The sequence below is a fragment of the Cygnus atratus genome, chromosome 3 (genome assembly GCF_013377495.2).
Source record: "Cygnus atratus isolate AKBS03 ecotype Queensland, Australia chromosome 3, CAtr_DNAZoo_HiC_assembly, whole genome shotgun sequence".
In the NCBI taxonomy this organism is placed as follows: domain Eukaryota; kingdom Metazoa; phylum Chordata; class Aves; order Anseriformes; family Anatidae; genus Cygnus; species Cygnus atratus.
Window position 1 is genome coordinate 97,629,469 of NC_066364.1, and position 10,638 is coordinate 97,640,106.

At 40.8% G+C, this 10,638-nt stretch overlaps 1 protein-coding gene across 2 annotated transcripts in view; it reads right to left on the reverse strand.

Moving 5' to 3' along the window:
- The window catches only part of CNIH3 (cornichon family AMPA receptor auxiliary protein 3), a 46,524-nt gene extending 40,150 nt beyond the window's left edge, over nt 1-6,374 (reverse strand). For both annotated transcript variants that reach the window (XM_035560101.1, XM_035560092.1), the window contains exon 1: nt 6,294-6,374. In XM_035560101.1, coding sequence (XP_035415994.1) covers nt 6,294-6,374 — 81 coding nt within the window. The remainder of the gene's footprint in view (nt 1-6,293) is intronic.
- Nucleotides 6,375-10,638: the final 4,264 nt, after the last annotated feature.

Below are 10,638 nucleotides of genomic sequence, written 5' to 3' on the forward strand. Positions count from 1 at the left end.
ACAGTTTGTTTGCCTGGTGGAGTCACCACTAGCTGTCAGCAACAACACTGATTATAAATGAACTGCATGTCAGAGACACTGAAGAAGAGGAATGGGTCAAAGAGATATCTAGATTCTCATTCTCTGCTCAGCTTCCTCCTCTTCTTTCTGAAAAACATTCTGATAGAAGGACATTCATGCTGGGAGGGGTGAAGGGAGCAAGGGAAGCAACTCAGCCAGAAGTCTGAATGTTGAATTTTAAGGGTGAATGAACATAGTATTTGGTGACTGAATATACAAATGTATGTAATAAGAGCTAAAACCTCATGCCTCAGACTCAATCAAGAGAGTGGCACTCACAGTCTGATGAAATATGACAGCTATATTGCCATGCTTATCAACAAGCATAGCAATTGAAAAAAGCACTACAAATATATTATTTGCCAATTTTGAGATAAAATCCCTTTAGTAAGTAGATTTTCCAACTAACCTTATGATTAACAACAAATAAAAACAAACAAAAAAAATGGATATGTGACAACCAAATAACATTGAAACAGTTCTCTGCACATTTTTGAAGGAGGAAGGCACAAGACTCCACAGAGTAATTTATTGTACGTAGATAAGGGAGTCACTGTGACTTGTGAAGCATCTGGAGTTACACCAGTGGCAACCATTTACAATATAAAACCTTTCTCCAAATAAATCTCATCATGACAATTCCAGTATATAGAGAGATCCTTTTTAATCTTTTTACAGCTTTTAAATCTGTGGTAGAGCCAAAGACTTATACCATTTTTTAATTAATACTTGAGTATGACAAGGCGACCAAACTGAAATATATTTACTTTTCAATACATAAAGTATATTTTGTTAAGTAGCCTAAGCTGCCTGGCCTGGTATCTGTCTGTCAGCATTAATGTGACTAACTTCTGAAAGCAACGTGTAAGAGAGCTGTCAAGCTATGTTATAGCCAGACACATCAGGCTTATTCCTTAAGCTGTCATGACTATGAAACCTTCAGGGTAAATGTGCTCAGTCGCTTAGATAGAGAAGAAAAATTCTTCAAGAAATATGTATAACGTAACAACAGTGTTTGTGTTCCTGCTCCTCAAACCTTAATTTCATTCTATTTTTAATCACATAATCATCCGATATTCTCAGAAAACTGAATTAATGACTCATTAAAGTACAGAACTGAACTTCAATGACTGAAAGAATATTCAAGCTCAACCAAGTCTGTAAGGAAATTACCTTCTTTTCAAGGCAGGATCTAAAGTATTGTAAGGAGGTTAAAATGAGCTGACCAGCAGCCTTTGCTGAAGAGAAGTACAGGTTCAAGTGAGCTTACAGCTCTTTTACTGGACTCTGATAGAACAGCCAGCTATCCTCCAAACCACAGTTACAGATAAAATAAGCTACTGATACACAGAGAAAACTGATATACTAGCCACCAGTTTGTGGCCAAAGTGCTTTGCTCAAGTGAATTTGCCATCAGCACAAGCTTTAAATAATTATCTTGTGTGCTTTTTACTTATCTTTAAAAACAATTTATCAAAAATTAAGCTAACAATTTTATGAGGAAGCCTAAGTGAGATAGATACTGAATATTCACCAAATTCCATTTATGTAACTCTTGGAGAGCTTTCAAATTTTTCTACCTACACTACTGCAAATTGAGTACTGATAAAATACAGTCCACATCAGCAGGACCATAAAGTGAAAAATAACAGAAGTTGCAATGTCTTCTACGTACATAGTACCTTCTGTTGGAAAGCAAAGACGTTTTAGGGATATATGTGAAAAGATGTCATGCTGTACTTGGAGTTCAGTTCTATTATCCACACTTAGTAAATGAGAAACAATGAACAGAAAATTTAAGCCATCTGCTAAACATAACAAACAAAGCCAATAGAGGAAACAGCACACCACATAGTTTCCAATGGTTTCCTTCCTTGGTATTCTCAAAAAAAAAGGAACTAATTAAAAACTAAAAGTCCATCTTAGCCTACAATACTTTTTTCAGTCACTGCCTCCCACTGGTTTTAAATATAACTGTGATCTGGTAACTGTTAATTCAGGACAGAGTCATATGAAGGTAGTTTATCAGCATTAACACTGTCCTCAAACTCCAAAAGGATAAACAAACAAAGCAAAAAATATATACTCTGCTATTTTACTCTTCTTATTATTACATTTAAGTAACTATCACAGATTTCAGCACACGTTACCCTTGCCGTGACACAATTGTTTCTAGAATCAATTGAATTCACAACTATATTGAAGAACTGCATAAGCCCAGCTGATGTGGTACAACTCCTTAGGCCAGCACCATTCATTTTTTCACTGGCCTAATACTCCTAATACTTTCTGGCAATCCTTAAGTACTACTGCTTATTAAGCAATTGCACACATTCACAGATACACTAGTATTAGTTCAAAGAGATGGTCCACCATTTGAATTCATTTTTCAAACAGTAATGTCCTTGCTACTTTGTTTTGTTGTGGTGTTATGAAATGGAACACTTTGAAAAGCTCTTTTCATAAAGCTTTCCTTAAAATAACAAATCTCAAAACAGATAATTTCATCTTAAAATATGAAGAAAGGGAAGGACTCTCTTACATGTAGTCAGATTACCCCAAAACAATGTATTTGTAGAGAATAATAGTGCTGCAGGACTTTGTACAAGTATGTCCTATATTAAGCGACAACACATAAACCAGAATTTGGTCACTTTCAGTCAACTTCAATTCAGACATAACTGAAATCAATGGAGCTATACTAGAAAAGAACATGGTATGTCAAATCTTACTGGGAGTTCAAAAAGACCTGACGTGGCTCGCTTAAATGTTAACAGGATGCTAAATCTTAGTTAAAATAGTTTAGGAATGGAGTAAAACTGTTTATGTAATTAAAATGCTGTTTATAAAGAACAACAAGAATAGCTGAAGATAGCAAAACAAAGTGTCTATGATGTTTAGTAAGAAGGCCATACACTCTGTCCTTGAGTTTACAGCACAATCAGGTGCAGATATGTCATTATGCAGCTGACAGACCAAATCCTGCTGTTAGCTGTACCACACGACCCCACCAAAATATGCTCAGCTGTATTAGTCCAACAGAGAGGACACCTTGGTCAATATACATGTAAATGATACCACAGCTAGTAATGCAAATAAAGTGCATTATTAAATAAAGAAACTTCATTTCTGAAACAGCTTACAGTCACATGCAGTATCTCTATGTGTGTATATCTTTTTTTTCCCCCTCACAAGATATTTGCTCACTGAAGTTTTCTTAGCATTTTGATGCTAACTTCTTTTGAAGACAATCTCATTTAACTGATACACATCTGGCGAATATTGCTTCAAGTACAATCAACTTTACTAAACTGTGTACCTATGAGAACTCAAACACACTGAACACATTTAGACCTCAGATGAAAAAGTTTTATTAAATTTTGAAACATCTAATTCATAGAGTTATGCAAAGTTTACTCCAAACACCAGAAACAGCCTATATAATGTTTGAAACAGCCTATATAATTCTGTAATGGGAATGTAAGGCTTTATTAAATTCCACAGGATTGTTAGAAGAAACCAAGCAGAAAGATCACCATTCTCTACTAAATTCTCTAGCACTTTTCCACAACAGTGACACAAAAGTATACATTTCTACATGATTTTTTAGTGTTGTGTCATTACAGATGGAGGTAATGTGATCATTGAACAATCCAAACGTTTAAGAAATTCCCATACCACAGAAGCTTTGATTGAACCTATTACATCTATAGTAATAAAAACTATCACTCTTATAAAATCCATCTGACTACTGAGTAGGAAGAAAATGAGATTTTATTTGAGCTACTGTTAATTCATTCCAAATAACTGCCCAAATTTCAGTCTGATTCTGGTCCAAACAACATGAAGTCCAAATGTTGCATTTTATACTCGTCCTTTAAAATAACATACAAAATGTAAATGCAAGTTCAGTCTTAGAACCCTGTAATCTTTCAATGTGATGAGATGCTCAGATTAATCAGCACTTTGCTTTTAGTAACAAAACATTAAAAAGAAAGAAAAAGCATTTTAGCAGAAAAATGTAATATTTTAAATCCTCTGCTGCCGTTATGAGAAACTATTTAAAATATGTCAACTGTCCCTTGCAAATATATTACAGCAAAAAATAAAGATGAAAATCTGGTTGCTGGGAAGGAGTAGGAGTTTTGTTTCTTGGGAAGATTTTCACAATGAGATGTTTAAGGTAAAAGAAACTCCTATGACTCAATACATAAACTACATGTCAGACTACATTTAAGAAGAAATCAGGAACCAAATTATAACAGTTCTTATAGAAAGGACGATAGAAATTGTTTTGTAATAGGTATGCTTGAAAATTTGTTCTAGCAGGGTGTTCCATCTGTTATTCTATGACCTTCACACAAACCATGCACTTCAATAGGATTATCTATTTATAACAGGAGTACCAATTCTTGCTCTGTTACAGTAGAATGGTGTTTCCAGCCGTTTTCAATTTCAATCCCTCAATAATTTTACAATGGATGTGAGAAACATGCGCCATACACATAAGCCTATTGACAAAGGGTTTCTTTTCTTCTTTGCTTCTTACAGATCTCTGTAAATAATGGATTGCTCTCCATGGGTTTACAGACTGAAAGTTGAAAAATGTTTCACTAAATTTGCAGTGACTACATTGACTTATGTATGGAAAAATAATTTGCACCATTTGCTAGACATACCATATGTCTTCAGCCAACAACAACTTCAGTCCAGGAAAAAGACAACTGCTGAAACATAGTAACAGACTTCAAATATATAAAAAATATTAAAATTGCGTTAGCAATTACAGAAATAACAGTGCAATTTGTAGAAAGAGATTCAGCAAACACTTAGAAAACACTTTTTAACTCTAACTGGTTTGAAGAATCTGCAGAATTATTCCTTTGGGAGACCTTATGGTTTGTGAAAAAGCAAAGAAGGAAACATGAGTAATCATCTAAACTGTACTACCCTTTTTTTTCCAAAGAGTGGGAGTACACTAGCTGACTCCTAGAGATCCTTTTCAGTCTTTGCAGTACACGACATCACCATTGCATTTTCTTATTAATGAAACGACAAAAAAATTTTGTAACTGCACCATTAACTGTTCAGAACAATTAGATTTCAAAGAATCCTCTCAGCTGACTGCTTCCTACCTCTAACATGCTTACATATAGCTAAGCTAGCAGCTTTACTCATGTTATAATAAAAATAAATTCTCTATCTTCCTTGTTTGTTAGTTAAAGGAGTTTTTGTTGTTGCTTTTTCTTTTTTTCTTTTTTCTTCTTTTTTTTTTTTCAATCTTATTCCATCAGGAAATGCAAAGGCATTCACAGAATCATAGAATGGTTTGGGTTGGAAGGGACCTTAAAGATCATCCAGCTCCAACCCCCCTGCAACGGGCAGGGATGACGCCCACTGGATCATGTTGCTTGAAGTGCCATCCAACCTGGATTGGTTGAGCTCTGTTTCAGCTTATCCTGCTCCACCCTGAATATTTACAGTACAAAGTTCTTTGTGTGATACACAAAGACGTACAAGACATCGTGTAAATAATTCCACACTATGTAACCACATAAAAGAATTTTAAATTATGCATATGGATAATTTCATCATTGTGGAAACGAACATATTTTAAGTTACACACTTCCATCATAGCCACCCTGCATACAGCATGGAATGAACACCACTGCTTTCAAGTGAAATTGGTGATGAAGGAATCGAAACACCAGTTCACGCATCACAAAGACTGACAAAGTTTCAACTTCAAACACGACTTTTAAGAAAGTTGTTGGCGTAGTACTTATTGAAGGAAAGATCTGCTTCACCTCTAGACACGTGGAGGCTTCTCCTTGAGAGCGCTCTGTTCCTGGGCAACAAAGGCACGTCCCTCGAAGAGCTCCGGCGTTAGCACGGTTGATGCTGGGTGCATGGGCACCTTTATGCCAAGCAGAGTCAGCGGCGTAGAAGTTCCCCACACGCACAACGCTACCACGGCGCTCAGGGTGCGAGCACTTCCCAGAAGCACAAACAAGCGTATTCTTCATAAGCTATCACGGAAGCACTTCCCTTGATGTACGTTTGTAAAAACTTAACTAGACACAGATACACGTGTATATACCCCCACGGCGGTCTCAGGGGCCCTGCCCGCCCTGCCCATGCCGGAGACCCCCGCCCCTGCTCCCGCTCCGCCTGCCCCCCGACGGCCCCCCCGGGGCTGGGGCCGCTGCTGGCGGCCCCCGCGGGGTACTCACATGCCAGATGGCGAAGAAGATGAGGGCGGCGCAGAGGACCAGCGACAGCATGTAGCAGAAGGCGGCGAAGGTGAAGGCCATGGCGGGGAGAGCCCCCCGGGGCGCCCTTGCGGGCACGGGAGAGCCGCGACCCCCAAGCCCCCGGGGGGGAGACGGGCGTCCGCGCCTCCGCCGCCGGCAGGGCGGAGTGCGTCGCCCTCGGACAGCACAAGGGAGGGGATGCTCGGCCCCAGGACAAAGAGCCGGCCGGGCCCGCCGTCGCTCCGGGAGGAGGCACGACGCGGGGGTGCGGAGCCCCTCCGCGCCGCCCCGGCCCCGAGGTCTCACCCACGGCCCCTCCGGCCGGGCGCTCCCCGCGCCCCTCGCAGCGGCTCCCTCTGCTCCTCCGAGCCCGTCCCGCCTCCCGCAGCGCCGTGCCCGGCCTCCGCCCACCCCCTCCCCGCCGCCGGCGGCGAGCCCTCCACCTGCTGCTCGCGGCGGAGCGAGCTGCGAGCGGCCGGGCTTGCCGCCGCCCTCCCCTCCTCTCCCCTCCCCTCCCTTCCCCTCCGCCCTGGCGTGTGAGGCGCGGGGCTGGCTGGCGACGGCGGTGGAGGCGGCCGGGGGGGCTTCGCCGCAGGGTGTGTGTGGGGGGGGTCCTGTCACCTGTAAGGCGGTGTCTTCCGTCACGACCGCGTGTTTCTGACGGAAACCGTATCACGACAGCGTGAGCGCGGTAATGAGCGTGGGCTATGAGCTGAGGTCGACTGGGGCCGGATCTTGGAAAAATAATGACTTGCCCAAACTTGCTTTTTTTTTTTTTTTTATTACTTTTAGTATGAGGTAAATCCGTTACGAGGAGGGCAGGAGGGGTAAGGCGCCCCTCTGAGGAGGAGAGCATGGCCAGAAGAAGGCTGAGGCGCTGCCAGGGGTCACCCGGCACGGGCAGGCCGGCGCTGGAGCAGCCGCCCTCTCAGGAAGACAGGCAGAAAGAGCCCAGGGGCGAATTAACTGCAACTGAGTCCCTCAGCAAAGTACTACCCTTAGATTCTTCCCCACAAGGTGAAAAGGGTATTTGTGGTTAGAGTAAATAAAAGACAAAGCGGTTTTAAACGACAATTTGGGAGATCGCGCTTTGTGACTTCTGGGTATTCACAATATCCAAACTGCTAAAGTACGTATTTAAAATCAGGAATGAAGGGTAAGCCTCTTCCTTCTTACCTGGTCTTTGACAGCTCCCACAGTGTCTCCAGACATGCCTTAGCCATTTCTGCAGGGAGTTTATTTAAGATTTACAACCAGTTCTTCTGTCTGTACCACAGCAGCTGGCGATACAGCAGGTTTGCAGACAAACAAACAAAAAAATCAGTAGAAAATACCACAGGACCAGAGGACTAATTAAAAAATATTCTGAAAACCATGGATGAAAGCTATATGTTTGAAAAGTCTTTACAAAACTTGAAAGAATTTCAGTTCATAGCATTTTTTTCTATCTAAGGATGGAAGGGACTAACTTGGTTAAAATTATGGTATAGTATTTTGAACATAATGTGCACTTCTGTCATGGGGGAAGAGTGCTGACTTGAACTGAGTGTCAAGGCCTGTAATTAATAAACCAATCAGGAATAAACTGATGGAAATAACCTTTTATAACTGCGCTGCTCTGGAATGTACATGTGATTTGATGATTTAATTAAGAAGGACAGAACACAGCAAATAATGAGCTTTGCTGTCATACAAAGATGCAGTAAGTGTATTGTAATTCTTTGACCTTTTTAATTGCTTTGTATCTGAAATTCTGCAGAGCATATACTTGAGAAAGTAAAGGGTTTATTCATAACCACACATTTTGAAAAGAGCTGAAAATGAGCTATAGAAGCAGCTTTGGATTTTATGTAGTTTTTGTTTTATTTTGTCCTGGTTGCTTTAAAACCTGGATATACATTACCTATGCTAAGATTCATCACAGAGCACCCAGTGCTTCCAGGAAAACAAAAATAAAATGTTTTCTTCTGGAGCACTTACGAGCATGTATGTATACACACGTATATGTTTATAAATAAAAATATACTATAGGTATCATTAAAGACAGACATGGAAGCAACGATTAAGTATCAATTCAGATTAAAGGTAAATAATCTCCTGTTTTCCACTGCCTCTTATCCTCATTTACATTTCAGTTATGTATTTGGAGCTGTCTGATGAACACACAGGTAAAATATGTTTCTCGTTTTGCAAAGCGACAGTTCCACAGCCAAATGCTTCCAATATTGCACAGTCTTTCCTGATATTGATTTCAAAACATGTATTTCCCATTGGCCCTACTTCTAGTCATTAATCATTGTTAATGACTGGCTAATTACAGAAATTCCTGATAAAAAGTTAAAGAAAAAGCTATCAAGATGATTTTACTATGTTTTTGTCCTATCACCTTCTTACGTTATACCATAAGGATATATCTTACGTATCTTTAGATATTTAGCTGATGGAAAACAGTGGAAAGATTTTGGCTTCACTTAGTACATCTCTGAGATTTGTCTAGGCTACACAGTAATCACTAAAAATGTCTTCCTTATCTCCATCTCATTAGAAACTCATTGCAACTTTGTGTGTGATGAGGACATCACAGCAGGGAGCCATTCCTATGTCATTTCTGAACTAGATTACTGCAAATCATGGTAACTGAGGCAAAAGGTGAAAATAATTTAGATGTGCCTGCCCCGTATTTCACTGGCTTAAGCCCTGTGAACACAGCAGGAACATAAGACTGTCTATTAGCTCTGCGTTCACTTTTAAGACCTTGGTCCTAACCTTCAAATAAACTAATGGTTCTGTTCCTAGCTGCATGAGAAATTACAGTCCAGGACCCAGCTGTGCTCCTTTGAAGTAATGCACATCACAGAGACCAGAAGGGATGGTTTGAGAGCTGAGGGTGCTGCATTATCAACTGAAGAGATCTGGAACAAGCACAGCAGATGTATAGAACATGATCACCTTTAGAAAAAGAAAATGTTATTTTGAAAACTGTTATTTTTACACTTCCCAAAATAAACAAAATGACATCCATGCATCAAGACACACTTGGGTTTCTTTTGTGCTAATGGAATAAAAGTGGATGAGTCCACAAGGGAGCATATACACCTTGAAGTGTCTTTGGGTATGGATAAGTCCACTCTAGAGCAACTACACATCAAAGTGTCTGTGGCCATGGAGAAGTCCATGCTGCAGCAAGTATACCTTGCAGTGTCCATGGGTAAGGCCATGCCAGAATACCTTGAACCATCTGTGGCCATGAAAAAAAAACCAACATGACACAGCAAGTGTCTGAAGGGACCTCTGAAGCCCATGGAAAAGGCTGCACCAGAGCTTGTACACCTTGAAGCAACTGTGGCTGTGGATACGTCCATGCTGCAGCAGGTATACCTCTGAAGAGGCTGTGGCCCATTAATAAGACCACACCGGAACAGATAGAGCTGGAAGTGTCTGTGGCCATGGATAGATAAGTCCAGAGCACAGTAGGTAGACCTCTGAAGGGATTGTGGCTCATGCATAAGGCTGTGCCAGAGCAGGTACACCTCTAAGGGACTGTGGCCAATGGACAAGCCCAGGCTGGAGCAGGGGCAAGGAGAGGAGTTCATTGCAATGTTAAACCCTATGGCTTGGTCCAAATGGGTTGGAGATTGTAACAGATACGACTTTAAAATTTTCTAATTCATTATTTAAATTGCATGTTATAGGAAGTTCTAGAGCAGGAACCCCTTGCTGCTAGCCAGGCCAGGGGAGGGGGAGGAATTGTGATGTTAAACGATACAGCCTGGTCCAAGGGTGGAGATTGTGATGGATGTACCTTTAAATTGTTGTAAACCATGATCTTATTTACATGTTATAGGACATCCTGTAGCAGGAACCATTCAAACCAACAGAGCATGAGCATCACAAGAAGCAGTGCAAGTGCAGCAGTGACACAACCTGAGCTGACTGTGATGTCCACCTACTGCACACAACACACTGCCTCTGCTGTGCTGAGTGACCACCACAACAGAGAATAAAAGAATCTAAGTTATGGACTAAAAGAACTCAGTGGATATTTTGTGGACATTTTATGGACATCTCACTGGGGTGGTCCATAGACTACGGGAATTATATTTGTGTATTCATTGAAAGATGGTGATTAATTAGAATGTGTTGGAAAGTGTGGAACCTGAGCATGACAAAAGAGGCATGGAATAAGTGGTGGATATAGTCATGGTTTTGGCTAGGATAGAGTTCATTTTCGTCTTAGAGGCTTGTATGATGCTATGCTTTCAATTTTAATGAAAATAGTGGTGATAACACACCAGTGTTTTCAGTTGTCGTGGAGCAGTGCTTG